The 18,010-nt window shown below is 41.8% G+C and overlaps 1 protein-coding gene across 2 annotated transcripts in view; it reads right to left on the bottom strand.

Annotated features, from left to right (window-relative positions):
• The window catches only part of KIF20B (kinesin family member 20B), a 110,619-nt gene that overhangs the window by 44,373 nt on the left and 48,236 nt on the right, over nt 1–18,010 (bottom strand). For both annotated transcript variants that reach the window (XM_075935117.1, XM_075935118.1), the window contains 5 exons: nt 12,274–12,439; nt 6,382–7,591; nt 4,584–4,722; nt 2,808–2,930; nt 2,269–2,329 (listed from right to left, as the gene is read on the bottom strand). In XM_075935117.1, the coding sequence (XP_075791232.1) occupies nt 2,269–2,329; nt 2,808–2,930; nt 4,584–4,722; nt 6,382–7,591; nt 12,274–12,439 (1,699 nt within the window). The remainder of the gene's footprint in view (nt 1–2,268; nt 2,330–2,807; nt 2,931–4,583; nt 4,723–6,381; nt 7,592–12,273; nt 12,440–18,010) is intronic.

The following is an 18,010-nucleotide window of genomic DNA, read 5'->3' as shown; positions in this document are numbered from 1 at the left end:
GTGTAGACCCAAGGACTTTCATGTGGCTCTCATGTCCTTCAGGCCATGCTGGTCAGTTTGCTCGGAGAAGAGCAATGTGCCTTCAAAAGGGAGATCCAGTAAAGTGTTTTGGACTTCCAGCGGCACTCTGGAGCCATGAACTGCGAGGCAGGACCACTCCAGTGGCCATGACTCGTGAAGCCGCAGCCGCCACATTGTAACGTCGTTCGGGAAATTACTCTCCCCTCTTCTTGAAGGGCCTTATACTCCGCACAGGAGTCTCTGGGGAGCAAGTCCGTAAACTTGTTCATTGATGCCCAGGTGTTGTAGGCGTATCTGGACAGAAGGACTTGTTGATTGGCAATTCGGTATTAGATGCCCCCGGATGCATAGACCTTTCTGTTCAGTAAGTTGGGTCTTTTTAGCCTCCTTATTCTTAGGGGGTGGCCACAGGCGGTTCCTGCCTCTCCCTTTGGTTGACCGCCTGAACTACTAAAGAACCCAGGGGAGGGTAAGAGAAGAGGTGTTCATTACCCTCCTGAAGGACAAAATACCTCTGTTCTGCATGTTTATCGGTGGGCGGGATGGACACTGGGGTTTGCCACAAGGCTGCGGAAATCTTGGCTACCATCTTGTTGATCAGCAATGCCACTCTGGAGGGAGTGTCTGCATGCAAGATGTCGACAGTTGCGTACGCCTATGGGGCTCAAAAGGGCCACTGTGAGGGTGTTTGGGGCGACCATGTCTGCTGAACTATTGGTACGGGGATCAGCTGAGCCCACTGTTGGTACCAATATGGAGAGGCATGGTGCCGGCACCAGTGTTGTGAACAGGACCTGGATCCCCCCAAAGACCATGCTGAGTCCACGTCGGAGTCGGACAAGTACTCCAAGGGAACCATGGCATTGCCAATGTTGATTGTCCTGCAGCATGCTGAGACATGGCTTCTGGCTTGCCAAGGTGGAATAGGAGGCATGGCCAAGGCAGGATCCCTGATGGTAGGTGCCGCGGTGCCAGTAGCAGTGTCGGGCAGGTAATCTGCATCGCATCCAGTGCTGGATCCGTTGTCAGTGCTAACGGCACTGGTGTGAGAGTAGCTGGTGCTGGGAGAGGTGCTGCATACGCCACATGGCTCTGCTGCACCTCGTGTACTGTTTTGCCAGGCACCCTAGGAGGGGAGCGGTACCAGGCATCCCTGTGCCGTCTTGAGGATGCTGGGGTGGGGAGAGAGAAGAGTCTATAAGGACCCTTGCTGCCTCCAAGGCCTCCAGGGTGGACTGGTCCAGGAGATCCTCTAAAGGACTCACATCCCTCCGGTGAAGAGTAGTTGCACGACCTAGAAGGCCCAGGCTCTGGGGACTGGCTGGCGCCACGTGCCTCACTATAGAGCACATGGAGGGTGCGTACCTGGGCAGAGACCGACCCCTGTTAAGCCTCCTCTTCCATAGCAGTACCAGCGACTGGGAGTGACATCTGGCCCTCTGCTGTACCAGGGAGGCACGGTGTGTGGAGCTGTCACACACTAAGGCCGGTGCGCTGTTGGAGCTTGGTGCTGAGTCCAGTGCCGGGGCCGGCCAGAGTGCCGCCTCCATCAGGAGTGCCTGGAGCCGCGACGCACGCTCTCGTTTGGTCCTGGGCTTAAATGCCTTACAAATTGTGCACGCGTCTGTAATGTGCGAGTCTCCCAAGCACTTCAAACACGAGGAGTGTGGGTCACCACATGGCATAAACTTGTTGCACTTCTTGCAGGGCTTAAAGCCTTGCGGGCCAGGCATGCTGTGCCGTGGGTACACATTGCACCGCAGCAGCGTAAAAAGAAAACTACAAATGAAGTCTAACTAAATTAACAGGTACTTAACTGAAGATTGCTAACAAAGGAGGAACAACAGTGAAGAGAACGACTCAAAGACAAGCTAAGGGTTGTCCCAATGACCGTCATGGCGGTAAGAAGGAACTGAGTGGGTGAGGGGGCCAGCAGGGGTATATATGGACCAATATATCGTCACCACTCCAGGGGGTTCCATGCTAGCTCTATAGGTATTGCTGAGGGAAAAGTCTCCGATGGCACATGCACACACACCCCTATATTGGAATGCACATGAGCAATCACTCCAAGAAGAACTGCAGCTTATGATCTCACTATTGTAATACTAGGTTTGAAATTTGTTCTAGTCAAACAATATTTTTAAAGTATGAATATATTAAAAATGTGTATGCAAATTATTTACACAAAAACTCACTATGCTGCTGATTCATGATAGGATATGAACAAAAATGGCCATCACTTACCTTTACATGCATTCTGGTATTGTTTTGAGATTTCTTCTATCTTCTCATTACCCAATAGTTCCTAAGTAGTATATTGACAGGAAATATGTTTGAAAACAAAGATGCATATTGGCATTTAGTAAGAATCTGGAAAGTCTCACTCAGAGCTTTATTAAGCAATGAGCAGATACTTAATAGTGAGTAAATCTGGAATACATAGCTTTTCCAACCACCAGAAAGAGGCATTCCAACTAGAGATGTCAGCAGTTAACCGGTAAGCATCACCTGGTTAACATTTTCAGATCAGATCCTTGCCCATTCATCCATTATTTACTGGACACTTAATTCTATCAAAGGGAATTTGATGAAGCACTATGATAAATTTTTTTAAAATGTTCTTGTCCAAGTTACTTTTAGCATGGCTAGTTCTATTTTATCCTATTTCCTGTGACGGTCTTAACACTGTTTAGACCTTATATCATTAGAAACTGATAATTAGCTCAAGACAAATGAAGGATATATCAAGTCATTTAACTTCTATAAGAATTTTTTTAAAATACCTTTTTAAGTTGCTGGATCGTCCGATGTTTCATATCTAGTTCCTCAGTGAACTGGTTTTTAGTTTTCTCATGTTCATTAACTTTGCTCCTCAATAATTTTTCCTCTGAACGCATTGTGCACACCTGCAAAGTAGTCCAAGTCATGAAAGGATAAGCAAATGTTCACAATTATCCTACATTTGTTTGCTTTTTTAAATGGCATAAATAAATTGTATTTACTAATAGTATTTAACATGGTTACATGAGAAGCTTTCAAATAAATTAGACAATTCTCCATTTTCTGAAAAAATGAAGGTACAGAGTTCTCCGCACATTTTCCTCTCAATTAAGAAGGAGGTCTGGTCACTGAATGGGAAGATTTATTGTGTTTGACAGATATCAATAGAGGTAACTTTGTCAGGTAAGAATTTCAGCTGTATATATATAAAACCAAAAAGTTAATCTTTTATTTTTCAATGGTTGAGTTTTAAAAAAGAGGTTTTGGTTCGCATTTGACCTTAATCATTTCCTGCCCCTTCTCAAATGGCTCAGGATTAAATATTTAGGATGCTGGTTAGATGCAGTAGAAGAAGTGTTCTCTCTTACCCTGGGTATACAGCAATACATGTAATTAACCACTAGTGCAAGAGTACACACATCAATTTATTAAAATGCAAAATTGAGTGAGTAAGCATTCAGTGTAAATTGTGCTACTGTTTGGTAGTTACAGTAGAGTCCCAATTATCCAACCTTCGCTAATCCAACATTCCGCTTTATCCAACATAGCCGGATAAACCCTGGAGTGCCATGCGGCATGCAGCCTCCCCAGCTGAAAAGGCTCCAGCAGCAGCCCCTGAAAGCAAAACTAAAACCCCACACTGCCCCCAGCCGCCTGCCACGTGACTTGGCCCGTTTCTCCTTCCCCAGCTGCTGACGTCCCTTGAATTGCAGTGCACGGTGGGTAATTGAGAGTCCAGCCCACACGTCGGAGACTCCTGCCAGTGCCACTCGGTCCCCATTCCTGCCTGCAGCACCCGGAGCGATGGGGCAGCGAGCGGGGCTATTCTCCCAGCCCGTGCCTGAGGGAGGGAAGGGGCCAGGCCACCCGAATCAACTACAGGTAATTCAGCACTCTCTATTATCCGACACTTTTGTTAATCCGACTACCTATCAGTCCCGTTTAGGTCGGATATTGGAACTCTACTGTACCTATTAGCTGCTAATACAACTAGAAGTTATTCTATTGTATTTCCTTTCACAAATCAACAGATTTTGAAACCCTCATTTTAAACGAGCAAGAGAAACAAAATTAGCTCTCTCCCTTTCTGACAAACTTTTGCCTCTCTCCAAAAGGCTACTTAAATGTGTTATCTTCATAAGAAGTCTAGTCTTCATCAAACTAAGAAATGGAAAATCCCAAAGTTAGTCCTGTAAGACGACAAATTTCACAATGATACGATTAGATCAGTCTGAAAAGTTCGTCTCAGTAACCTGATTGGCCATTGTTTTCGAGTCATCTTGAACCCATTGCCAATATGCTACTCGCAAGAATGTTTTGACATGTATGCATTGAAAGGATAAAAATATGAGTGTAAATCCTCAGTATCTTATAGGTTTTGTATCAATATTTTTCACGTTCATTTTTACTCTAGGTTCAGAATTCTAAATCTGAAGATGTTTAAAATATTATTTTAATATGAAATGCTTTAAAAATTCATGTAACCAAGAGCACATAATTGATTAGCAGAGCCCTACATTTAATCTGCAAAAGAGTGTTTTCCCCTTATGGTTACAAACCTCTTTCTGTACTTGCTGAATTTGTTTCTTGGCATCAGCTAGCTTTTCTTTCAGATCTGCATACGCCTCGTCTTTCCTCTGAAGATCCATTTCTAGACAACGTATGAAGGCAGACCTCTCAGAGAGTTCTTTCTTTACCCTGGGGATGGTGGAAGACAAGAGGAAGGATTAAATATCAGCTTATTTTAACTTGCTCAATATTATAGAGGAAGGAGTTAGAGATGTGAAATAAAATAATTTCAAAAAGGTAACCACTAGGATTTTTAGAGGTTACACGCATTGTAGGCTCTGCAGCATTATTTTTATACTACAGATTCCACAGTGAACCTGGCAACGACCCCCCACTCGCGGCAAGCCAGCATGTAACTGTAGCAGGAACCAATAAGCTGATGCTTATCAGTTAACTGTTTAAACAGTTACACTTCTCCATCCCTAGGAGTTTTAAGCTGCAAAATAACATTTAACTGAAAATCTTCAGTGTGTTTTTGTTGTTTTTAAAAAAAACACACTTCTGTTTTGTGTTTTTAAAATCACGGAAAGTCATGAACTTTGGAACAAAGCTACTTAAGAGAGTTCCTTTGATGTTCCATAAATACAAATGCAAGCAACAACATACAATGAAATTTCTTTCCTGTGATTTAATTAGGGGAGAAGCTGTTCAGCACTTTATAAACTTAGGGCCCAATTCTTTCATCCTTACGCTAATACTTTATATTTCATAATTACCTTTGATTTAAATGAGACTCCTTGATCAGTAAAGTGCTACATATTCAACAACTACTATCAACATTTTAATAATTTTGACAGGTCAAGAGTTGCCTGCTTTAAAATATTGCCATATATGAAGTTTCTGCTTCATCATTTGAATTTTCTACTCTAAAAAGGTTGCATAGCATCAGGATGTGTTACAGGCAAGCTGATAAAATTTGTCTTGCCAGATGAATATTAACAGAACTACAAATACAGGGGCCATTTTAAACACAAGAACTACTTTAGTTCTGTGAAAGATTACACACCAATGTAATACACAATTAGGTACACTTCACTGTATAGCATTATACAAGCTGATGTGGAAGACCCTGAACATTCATATTCTGAGAATTCTAGTACAGTAGAGAGATTGTGCTTAAGACAGACACTAGAATCTGGTGGATAGCATATTTACTTATATGCTTAATGATTCTTCAGGCTATGTCCATTTCACTAGTAGAGATATAATTTATAGTTAGAAAATACTGTGATTACAGTAAAGATGCAATACCATAAAGTGAAAATACCTGATCAGACAGTCTCCACCTGACAAGATAGCCTAATGTAATTTTTAGAGGGAAAAAACAACCCAACCTTCTCCCCCTAAACCTCAAGACCTATTTACTACAAAGAGTAGGTACGCTGTAGAAAACTTGAAGTTTTCAATCCTTCCCAATAAAAACAAGTCAATATTCCTGCTATGAGTATTAATTTAATAAAATCAATCTGTTTTGCAAAGTATATACTTAATTGCAACATCTATGTTTGTATTCATGTTTCCTTCTGTATACTGATGCTACAGGAAGGAAGCTACTTACATAAACGCAGTATTACAAAAATGAACAATTAAACAAGTGGAAAATAGCCAGTAGTGTATACAAATGATTTTCAAAGAGAAATTTTAGTATCTAAACCATTTCTTAATTTAATTTGGATAAGTACCTTAGTGTTATTTGGAAGAGAATAGGGACACATTCAAACTACTCTCATCTTAGATTTCATCTCAAGTGTCAATGCTGTACTTCATCTCAGTCAATGATGTACTTACTGTTCTGTAATGTTTTTTGATTCTTCTTCTTCTCTCCCCTTTTCCTGAAGTGAATGTTCAATAGTTTTCAAATTATTCTTCAACTGTATGATTTCCTCCTTCAATTTTGTTTCCTGATCATTTAATTCTTGGATTTTTATTTCTGAATTCATACATTTTTTTTCCAGGTCTTTTACATCTCTTTGCATATTTAAAATTATAGATTCTTTTTCCTCAATTATTTGTTCTAACCTGGTTGCATTGTCATCTTTTGCCCTATTAGCTTCCAAGAGGCATTCAAGCGCTTTTATTTTCTTTTGGTGGCTGGCACTTTGTTTCTCAAACTGAGATATTACTCTCTTATCTTCAGCTACACGTTTTTCAGAATCACAGTTTTTTTCCTGTAATTGTTCTTGTAACTGCTTAACAAGGTTTTCCCTTTCTTTTATGGACAAATTACCCTGATTTGTAATGTCATCCAATTGTAGCTTTAGTTGACTGTTCTCGTTCTCAGCCTCCTGGATGGTCTTTTGTAAATTTTCAACTTGTTGAAGGAGATTTTGGATCTGATTACTTTTTTGGGAAGAGGCCTTAATAATTTGCTTGCATTCTTTCCAAATACCTTCAATAGTGCCATGGAAAGAGCTCTCTCGTCTGACATCTGCAATATCAGATTCTTGGCATTGTGTATTTAAGGAATTCAGCTGAATTTGCCAAGGTTTATCTTTTTGAGATTCTCCCAAAAAATCCTTTAGCTCAATATCTGCAGTACAAGATTCTAAATCAAGTTTATGCAACTCATCTATTTTTGTCTGCACTGCTTTTATTTGTGACACTTTGACTAGGATGTTTTGACTAGAGGCTTCTACCTCTTTAGTCAGCTGTTTAATTTTCTCCTCTTGCTCTTTATTTATGGCTTTCTGTGTATCTAATTCAGAAACTATTTTTTCATAACTAACCTGACACTGCTGGAGTTCCTCACTCAAACCAGAAGCCCTTTCTTCAGATGAAGAAAGCTCCAGGTACAAGTTCGCTACCTGTTTACTGAACCCTTCTTTTTCCCTTTTTTCTTTTTCAAATTCTGCTTTAACTATAGCTAATTGACTGTCTAGGGATTCACTTCTTTCTTGTAAATCTAATATTTCTGTCTCTTTTTCTAGTGTGTTTTGCTGCATGTCTTCAATTTTCTTTTGGTCTATTGCATCACCTTTACACCCATTTCTAATGGACCCTATAAAAAGAAAAATAAATATCACTTTTATTACTCTTGAAAGCAAAAATGATATAAGCCATTATACATACCAAGAAGTAAATTTCCAAACTTAGCAGGAGATTTTGGTTAGGGTAGTAAAAATTAAATGTTTACATTATGCAATACTTTAAAGCGATCCCCAAACCTGAAAAATACATGTTTGAACAGTACTATAGATACTATCTGCCTTAGATTTACATGGTATGCATACTCTAGAGACTTTCAGTGAACTGTTATATGAATGGCTTGACATTGATTTGTACTCTGCAGGTTCCCAATTTACTGCAGTGATTGTACAACTTTGACTTCTAGTGCACAAAAAAAACCTACATGACACTCCCACATTTTCTTCTTCAACTGGTCCAACAATCTTACCTCCTACAAATATGCCCATCTGCCAGAAGCAGAGAGAAAGTAGGAGTTTGCTGGATTGTGTAAAATGTCCACAGTTCTGCCACAACCAACAACTGTCTACTGAATCTTTAAGCAAATAAGTTGCATCCTTTCCATTAGATGCTGAAGGTTTGCATTCCCAGATCTACTTCTGATTTGACACAATGGCAGCTTAAGTGTTAGTATAAAAGTATATTGAAAAGTCACATTTGTGTGCAGAAGGAAGTAAAGAAAGGAAACGTTAAAAAGTGAAAGATTTCTGCACTGCCTTCCTCACACATGTATGAAGAAATCCACTTGAAGACAAAATGTTGACAGTGTTGAAACTTTAAAAACTTCAAGCGCACACTCAGCTCTCAAAACTCACAGGCAGTCTGAGCTCCACCTTGAAAATGTTATTGTTTTTATTACACTAAAGCTGATTAACTATCAGTGAGCAACTGGATCTCCCAATGACATCAGATGGAATCACTTCTCAAAAATTTGGAAAAAAAAATCTAATGCAATCATACATAATAAGTGTTAGGGAGGAGTCTCCTGGTCAACCATATAAGCTTATTGAAAATGTTTCTCTATATTCAGAATTTTTTAAGGAAAAAAATATGAGGAATATGAAATCTTTGTAGAAAATGGTGCAGTTTGAAAACCCAGGAGGTTATACGTAGACTTTACAACTACTATGAGAGTACTTTGGAAATTCACAGCAGTACACCTTGAGAAGATACTGAACTAAACATCAGTGTGTGTAAAGCAGGCACCCAGGGTCACAGCATGGAGAGGCACCTCTCCCCTGGTCCCAATCCAGGTCCTACATCAGGGAGAGAGCTGTGATGAGTCCTCTCTCCCTGTTGCAGCCCATACCCTGAACCCTCATCCCTGGCCTCAGCACAGAGCTGACACCCTCAGCTGGAGTATCCCCTCCCTTTACCCCAAACTTCTTCCCCAGCCCTGAATCCCCTCATATACTCAGTCCCATCTCCACCACATTAATTTTGTTACATGCACCAATATGGTGCTCTGTGTTTGAAACTCGGACTTCACAGCTCAGTGGCTAAAAACCAGCATTAGAAACACTGGAAAGGCAAATGGCCAGTTTCATGTTGACATCCAGCACTCTTCTTCACTGGGTCCAAAAACCAACACAGGCACACACATAACCTCCACCATATATTCTCTGTATTAAGTTATATAATAAAAGTATGCTGATGACACACAGTATATGTGGCTGACTTTGTGACTGAAATAAATAAAAGAAAAAAGCCTAGTCTGACACTATTACTGTGACCATATTGTATGTTAGAGAGAGCCCGAGAATCAATTCCAAATATTTTTGGTTTGTTATAACTGATAGCTAAGATCATTTGGGGAACTTGTAGTGCTATAACAGGCCATGTGACTTTCAATTTGCAGTATGCCTACACTACAAGGGTATTTCAAAATAAGTTATTTCGGATTAATAACTCCCAAAATAACTATTTTGAAATTGCATGTACACACTACAGGAAAGCCTCAAAATTAATCCAACTTGGCACCTCTAATGTGAATGTGCTACCTTGATTTAGAGCCCCAGGAGGCATTGGGGAGTAATTACTTTGAATGGCCCTGGGGAGGAGCTATTTCAAAATAGCAGCAATAGAGAGAAATAGCTATTTTGAAATAGGCATTATTTCTCGTGAAATGGGGTTTATTATTCCAAAATAAGAAGCTTGTTATTTCAAAATAAGTTCGAAATAACAGGCTTGCTGTGAGGACGTCACTTTATTTCAAAATAACGCTGTAGTGTAGCTGTGCCCTTAGACAGCCCATCTGTGTGAAGAGAATTCTTAAGATTTTATAGTAAAATTCTATAGTAAAGGTTGCAGGATTGTTGAAATTTGTTCTTCCACTCTGAGTTTTTGTTGCTAAAATTTACATTATCTTTCTCTGTGACAAGCAAAATTTGAGAAAGAGACATTTGGACATTTTGGAATTATGTACCTAAGGGGAAGCAATAATTCTCCAAACACTTTCCAGACAGTCAATCAAGTGGCCTTTAAGATTTGACTGAGTACTCTTGAAAGAGAGTACCAAAAACTAAGTTTTACATTTTGAAAAGTTTGCATTTCCTGACTCTGCAAATGTAACAGTAAAATAACTGCACCACTCTACAGTCTGTTTTCCTGTTCAATGCAGACAAATAATATTTACAAATTTCTATCAGGCATGAATATCAATAACACAGAAGGTATTTCATATGGTCTGTAGTAGCAAGGTGTTTAATATCTGTTCAATTTTGTCATCACCTTCTTCCCTGTTGGCAGTTACAAGGGTTGATCTATGAAAGTGAAAGTATGCAGATCCAAGGTTGGCTCTAGGTCTTTATAGGCATATTAGTTCCTTCTCTTGTCAGAAAAAGCAACATCAGCAGCTTGCTCACCTGCTATGCCCTAGACCAGGGGTCTCCAGCCTTTTTAAGCACGAGATCACTTTTTGAATTTAAGAGCAATCCAAGATCTACCTCAAATATAAATACTCTTGGCCCACCTCCTTCCCTCCCCTTCTCTGATGCCCCGCCCCGCTCACTCAATTCTCCCTCTCTTGCTCACCCTCACTCTAACTCACTTTCATCAGGCTGGGGCAGAGGGTTGAGTGCAGGCTCTGGTCTTGGATTAAGGGATCTGTAATGTGAGAGGGGCTCTGATCTGCTCTTGGGGCAGGCAGTTGGGATGTAGAAGAGGGTTCTAGGTGCAGAATCTGGGACCATGTTTGGATACAGGAGTTCTTGGGGTGAGGAGGGGAGTCATGACAGTGATAGGTTTTCAGGATGTTGACTCCAACTGGGCACTGCTTACCTCAGGTGGCTGCAAGGTAGTGATACAGTGGGGCTAAGGCCCTAGACCACTCCCTAAAGTACCCAGCAAACTCTCTCCCAAGTACTGTTGTGCCCCCTGTCTGCTCTGTGGAGAAAGGATTCAGAGTGGGAGGGGGCACCTTGACATCAGTGCCCCTCTTCTCCCTCTACTGTCCTGCACAGCAAGCAGGAGCTCCCCAGGGGCAGGGGCAGCTCCAAGGCAAAGGGCAGGAGATGAGTAGCAGTGGGGGGGGAGGCAGCTGAAGTGCTGGCACTTGATACCCTCTTGGCCAAACCAGTCAGGATCACCTGTCATAGGCTCCAAGATCTACCAGTAGATCCCAATGTGCTGATTGGTGACCACTGTGCCTAGACCTATGGAACTTACTATACCCCTCCTCCTTTGTTTAGCATGACTCTGAATGGAATGCCTTTGAACAGCTGTTACTTCTTAGTCCTATACAGGGGGCTGGTCTACCTGCAACTCCGTGTTTTGCTTCTCATTTTACTACCATATGTCTTTTATGATCCCAAAGCACAGGCTAGATAACAACTGGAGATGGATTAAAGTTAACTGGGGAAATCTTTAGCTCATTACTTGAAAGAGTAGAAAAATAACTTCTAGCCTGTCCCATTACCTCCTTTCCTTAACTCTTGTTTAGGTCAACATATTCCTGTCTGCAATCCCCACTCAAATTGTGTAGATGTTACACCTGTTATTTGATGTTCCTTAGCTTCTGGAGAGGTAGCAACATGATCCTTGGTGCTCGGAGGCCAAGGAGGCTCATGGTTCAAGCACAGGGAGATCTCAGCACTGCAGACACTGAACCACTATGTAGATTTTGGCCAGATGTTACTAGAATGCCTACTTAGTGTAGTTTCTCCAGTAATGAGAAACACTAGATTCCAAAATTAATTTGAGTTTTAACAGTATCAGTTTTGCATATTATATATAGATTTTTTAGACTGCAGCATTTGTACGTTTCTATAGGATAACCTAATGAAACACCTTGCCCAGAAATGTGTACAGCATACACATACTATATGACAGAGTGCATCAACACTTCAGAGATTTAAAAAACAGCTCAGTGGGGAAAACAGTAAGGTTTAAGAAGGTGAACAGCAAGCCTGGCAGACAAACAGGAGTTAAACATACCAGTTGTAGTCAAAGGCCAAATAAATATCTTATAAGACGTATTAGCAGATAAAGCAGAGAGAAAAGCATGACATATAAAAGCAGTTTTTATTTTAAAGTATGTACAGACAGTTGAGACATTTTACCTACACACAAGACAATGTAAATAGTTACTTCCATTTAGCATTTAATGTTGCTTTCTTCTCCTCAGACGATAAAGTTTACGAGTTGCAAGTTTTTGTTCTGGCATTGGAATCAAATTTTTTCGAAAGGCTCCCTGTTTAGCTGTGGAAGAAATGATACCTTTCTTAGTTGGTGGCTCTTCCTCTTGGGTAGGCTTACTTTCAAAACAACGTTTTCTTCCAATGTCCAACATACTCTTTACACTATCACTAGACTGAGTGCTTTCTATAGTCCCATTGCTGTTCTCCTTTGCCATTTGTCTTCTAATAGTAGTCAAGGTGTTGTCCTGTGTTTAAATAAAAATTAGTTACTACCTATCATTATACAAAACGTGCAGCAAACATGTTACAAGCAAGCAAATAATTTCAATTTGATATTGAAAACAAAAATGAGAAATAGTCACACACAAAAATCCTTGTAGGAAGATATTCTTTTCTATAGTCTTTTCTATGGGCAATAAAAAAAGTGTACAATGCTTTGGAATACAGAACACAGCACAAAGGGGAAGAAAAAATACCAACACAGATAATGTGCACAAACCAGTGACATTACGCATTCCATTGATAGAACAGTAATATAATTCAAAAGTAAAGCTTTCTGAAGGAAGGTACAGAAACTGTGTGTTTGATTTTTTACAAAGGGTATGTCTACACTTGCACTCTAGTTCGAACTAGGGATGCAAATGTAGGCATCCGAAATAGTCAATGAAGAGGGGATTTAAATATCCCGCGCTTCATTAGCATGATCTCACCGGCGCGTTTCAAAACAGCTGTTGATTGTAGTTACACGTTAGCGAGATGATACTAATGAAGCACGGGATATTTAAGACCCCGCTGTATTGACAACAGCCGCTCCGCGAGTTACGAACAAGTTACAGACCAATGCTTGGTCCATAACTCGAAGTGTTCGTAATTCAGATCCCATAGTGTTACATGGCAACCGCGCTGTTTATAAGTGCGGATCGCCATTCGTAACTTGGATCTGCATTTGCGACTACTTTGGGCGCAAGTGCGGATGGTCGTAAGTGAAGGTGGTCGTAACTCGGGGAGTGGCTGTATTTCGAATGCCTACATTTGCATCACTAGTTCGAACTAGGGTTCAAGTGTAGACATACCCAGAGTGCTTACACTTTATCATCTTCTCAGAAGTAGATCTCAGTAACAGCTTTACGCCTTCCTCCTCCCAACACCACTTGATATAGTTTCTAATTAGGATAGGAGTGCCCATCATAAAATATTAAGCCCAAAGTATAGTTTGGCAAATGCTTTCATCTCTTCTGTAAATTTAACCAAATATTAAGATTAAGGTTTTTCCATGAACAAGCCGAAGCTGACCAGATAAGGCAAACATGTCACTAAAATTTTCACACGACCATGTCATTAAGAATTGTGGATAGAGTTACGGTTTGTACTTTCACACCTGACCAAACTACAGATATACAAACATTTTACCAACAGTTCACTTTGGGAAAATTAATTAGAGAATGAGGAAATGATAACAAGAGCCATATCTTGTATAAGTCATAAAAAGTTTCAGAGTATAACTAAAACCCTCAAAAGCAATCATACTACTGAAAACAGAAGGGCAGGAATAAGATGACTCTGTTAATTTGCTTCCCCTAATGTACGGTAAGGAATTAATCGGTTTGGAGCTTGCAGAAAAAAGTGAACGCATACAGATAATATAGCTGCAAATAAAAAATTTTTACCTGCCACTGATCTCCAACTGTTTCAGACTAGCTGACACTTACTGGATTTAGTGTGTGCATTAAAGTCAACACCACTGAAGTGCTTATAGACCCATCTCACCTCAAAGGTTGCTACCATGGTTGTAACCAGTATTCCCTGTAAGCTGTGCAGTTGTGCATCTGCTCAGGGCAGATTCAAATGATGCCCAGCCGATCAGAAGAGTGCCCACACTAGTTTGTCACATGGATTGGGGCACTTAAAAAAAAAAAAAAAAAAAAAAGGAAAAATCCACACATGGACAGAAAAGATTAGAAGGAACATTGGTTCTAACAATTGAAAAAGTAGAAAGTCAGTCATTTCAAAAGGCATGGGGCGGGGGAGGGAATGTCTCTGGCTAACTGTTCCATACTACCAACTAGGGATGTCAACCGAGTAGCCGATAACCAATTGCTTATCTGTTAACAGTCCTGGTTAACCACAAAAACCCCACTCCACCCCCAATGCATGCTCTGCATTTAAAACTCGGACTTGCAATCGGGCTCAGTCCCAGCCCACCAGTCCAAGTGTTAAATGAGGAGCACGCAGGGGAGCTGCTTGCCACCCCACGCTGCTGCATCTAATACTGAGGAGCCAGTGCAGGGTGGCAGCAGCCCATGTCCGGGGTGCAGCCCCAGACCTTCCTGTGGACAGCAGCTGCTCCAGCATCCCACAGAGCAGCCTCTGTCTGCAGAGAGCTCAGGCCCGTCACAAAGAGGAGCTGCTGCCACCCAACATTGCTGCCTCTGATACACAAGGTAGCAGGGAGCTCCCCAGAAGGGGGCACCAGGATCCAGACATGCCCCAGCTGTTGGACCTACCCCCAGAGGTGGAAGCACTGATTAATAATTTTAGCAGTTAAATTAAATCGTTTCTAACATCCCTACTACCAACTTCATTCTGTATCCAGGTAGGGGGATGGTAACGAAGATACATGTAGAATGCCTGCTTTGTCTCCAAACATTTCTGATATCTTCTCTTGCTTCTTCTACTTTTCACCCCTATTGAAACTTAGCTGTCAGTGCAACACTATATCCGTTAATGATCCTTCTCCCTCACACATCAAAATGAACTATGGCACAGCATTGGGGGGCTGATGCTTTCCCTCTGTCTCCAACTCCTCATTTCCTCATACATACTTTCTATTCTGAATTGCTCACCAAAGTCTCCTTTAAATAACCTATTGCTCCCCCTCCTCCAAAGGCATTATTTATTCTGAGTTTCATAACATTCTAACTCTAGTCTCAATGGTACTTGCAGGAAGGCATAGTAAATCAGCTCATCCCATGGGACTAGAAATGCATCTCCCCGGATCTCTTCACCAGTCCCACACGGGAGCAAAAGCGAGGACATTTGGTGTTCCTCCCAGTTACAAAAAGGTATGTTACTGAATAGATTCCCTCTTTCACAGGTGGGGCAAACACTTGTGGATAGAGTTCCCACTCGCAATCGATGGTGAAGTTGCATCTCAGAGCATCTGCCATGGTGTTGTGGATAAATCTCTGTAACATTTCCATATAACCATGTATCATTCTCATATAAGTCTGTATTAAAAGAAACTTGGTACGTCGTGTGTGTGTGTGTGCGCGTGTGCGTGTGTGTAAATAAAATCTTGTCCTTTTAGATATATCTTTACGTTAAGCCTTCTTATAGAATCCCTTGTATTAAGAGAAACCTTGTATCCAGTCTTTTCCATAGAAATTTTGTATCAAGCTCTTTATGTGTTATAGGTGTTAGGAATAGTTAAGGTAAAGAAAAATGTCTCTTGCTAGGAGTAGAATAGATCTCTCCCCTTTCATTGATTGCCCTGTTGAAATGAATGAAGTGTGAATAGAGAATGAAAGGTGAGCACCTCCAGCAGCAGTTGCAAGGGTGGAGAGGGGCTGCGAGCCAGATCCAAGATAATACCTGTGAAATGAACTCATTAAAAAGAAGATTGGACATATAGAGGGCCTTGGGAGTCAAGCAGCAAGTGCCTGCCCTTGGAAGAAGCCTCTTTGAAGCAGCATTAAAAGAGATGAGGCGATGACTAACTGGCTGCATAAGAGGGATAAATACGAAGCTTCTTGCAGAGGGACCTCGGGTTTTTGTCCGGTCAACATCGAGGCATCAATCCGGATCGGCAGAAGCCCGGCTCCACCCCTCCCCCATCTAACTCACCTTACCAGTGTAGTTAGGGGGAGCGACTACTGGTCACAAGATGGGGTGTGTGTGTGTGTGTGAGTGAGAGAGAGAGCCTGTGCGCGCGCACACATGAGTAATGTATCATATGCATATGATAAAGTATTGATTGATATATGTATGCTCAATAAACATGGCATATTGCCTTATCCCCCCGAAAAAGATCCCGGGTGCTTCTTTTAAGCACAACATTGTTCACCGCTAGTAAGTATGCTGCTTTTAATGTGACTCCATGTTGGATGCACCAGTTCCAAAGGCTGACCACCTCCACACAGAGAGATTAGGAACGTGCACCTCTCTGTCTAGGTAGAACATGGTGGTCATGTTGTCCTTAGAGATATGGACAGTTCTGTGGGTGATGGATTAAGTAATGTGCTTGCATGCATTCCTGACCGCTCTGAGCTCTAGAAGGTGTTATGGAGTAGTGCTTTGTGTGGTAACCATTTGCCTTGCATGCTGTGGTGCTGTAGATGTGCACCCCACTCCATGAGTGAGGCATCAGTTATTTGGACTGATTGTTCTGGTTGAAAGAAGGGCACCCCATCGAGTAGATTGCTGGGGATGTCCACCACCTGAGAGATTCCAGGAAGTGTCACGGTATAATAACTGCCTTTTGCAGAGAACTCCGCAATGGCGTATAGGCTGACGGCAGCCAGTGCCGCAGGGCTCAGAAGTGTAGGCGCGCACATTGGACTACATAGGTGGTGACCACCATATGGCCCATGAGCTGAAGACAGGTATGCACCGTCAAATTGGGGCTGACGAGTAGGGTGGTGTGCATATTCCTAGGGTATGCAAGGTTGTACACAAATTTTTCCTGTTGTGCAGGATCTCAGTGTTGGTCGCAAAAGTTTGTGCTTGTCGAAGAGCAGATATTCCACCTTAGATTGAAGTTCTCTTGGGACTCCCATGGCCTGAAGCCATGATGTTCTTCTCATAACCATGGCTGTAGCAATTGTTCTTGCTGCAGTATCAGCAATATCAATTTCAGAAAGCAGTGCTGTGTGGGCAATTGTGAGATTCACACATAAGAATGCCCCGAGGATAGGCTTTTTGGTGTCTGGTAAATGCTCCATCAGGTCATCTAATTTGGAGAAGCTGTCAAAGTCGTGGTTGGTCAGGTTCACTGAATAGTTGGCTATCCTAAGCTGCAGGGTGGCAGAGGAGTACACTTTCTTCCCAAATAGGTCTGACCTCTTGTGTTCTTTATCTCCATTATTTGGTTTAGGGTGAGGGGCCTTTGCCCATTGGCTTGCTGCATCAACCACCAATGAGTTTGGCCGATGATGGGAGAACAGGAAGTCTAAGTCTTCATGTGGGACAAAATATTTCCTATCCACCTTCTTGCAAATTGGCTGGGCCGATGCCAGAGGTCTTTGGACACTTCCATAATCACCTTGTTTATGGGCAATGCGATTCTGCCCTGGGATGAGGGGTGAATATTCTTTAGGAGGTGGTATTGTTTCTCCTCAACTGCTTGTAATTTTATTTCTTGGGAGGCAGCGACCCTCTTAAAAAGGTCTTGGAATTGTTTCAGGTCTGCTGCAATATGTTCATCATAGAATCATAGAACTGGAAGAGACCTCAGAAGGTCATCAAGTCCAGCCCCCTGTTCTAGGCAGGACCAATTCCAACTAAATCAACCCGGCCAGAGCTTTGTCAAGCCGAGACTTAAACACTTCTAGGGACTCCACTACTTCCCTAGGTAACCCATTCCAGTGCTTCACCACCCTCCTAGTGAAATAGTTTTTCCTAATATCCAACCTGGACCTCTCCCACCATAACTTGAGACCATTGCTCCTTGTTCTACCATCTGTCACTACTGAGAACAGCCTCTCTCCATCCTCTTTGGAACCTCCCTTCAGGAAGTTGAAGGCTGCTATCAAATCCCCCCCTCACTCTTCGCTTCTGCAGACTAAACAGACCCGAGTCCCTCAGCCTCTCCTCATAAG

The sequence above is a fragment of the Pelodiscus sinensis genome, chromosome 8 (assembly GCF_049634645.1).
Source record: "Pelodiscus sinensis isolate JC-2024 chromosome 8, ASM4963464v1, whole genome shotgun sequence".
Taxonomy (NCBI): domain Eukaryota; kingdom Metazoa; phylum Chordata; order Testudines; family Trionychidae; genus Pelodiscus; species Pelodiscus sinensis.
The sequence above is the reverse complement of the archived record's forward strand: the minus strand, read 5'-3'. Positions and strand labels throughout refer to the sequence as shown.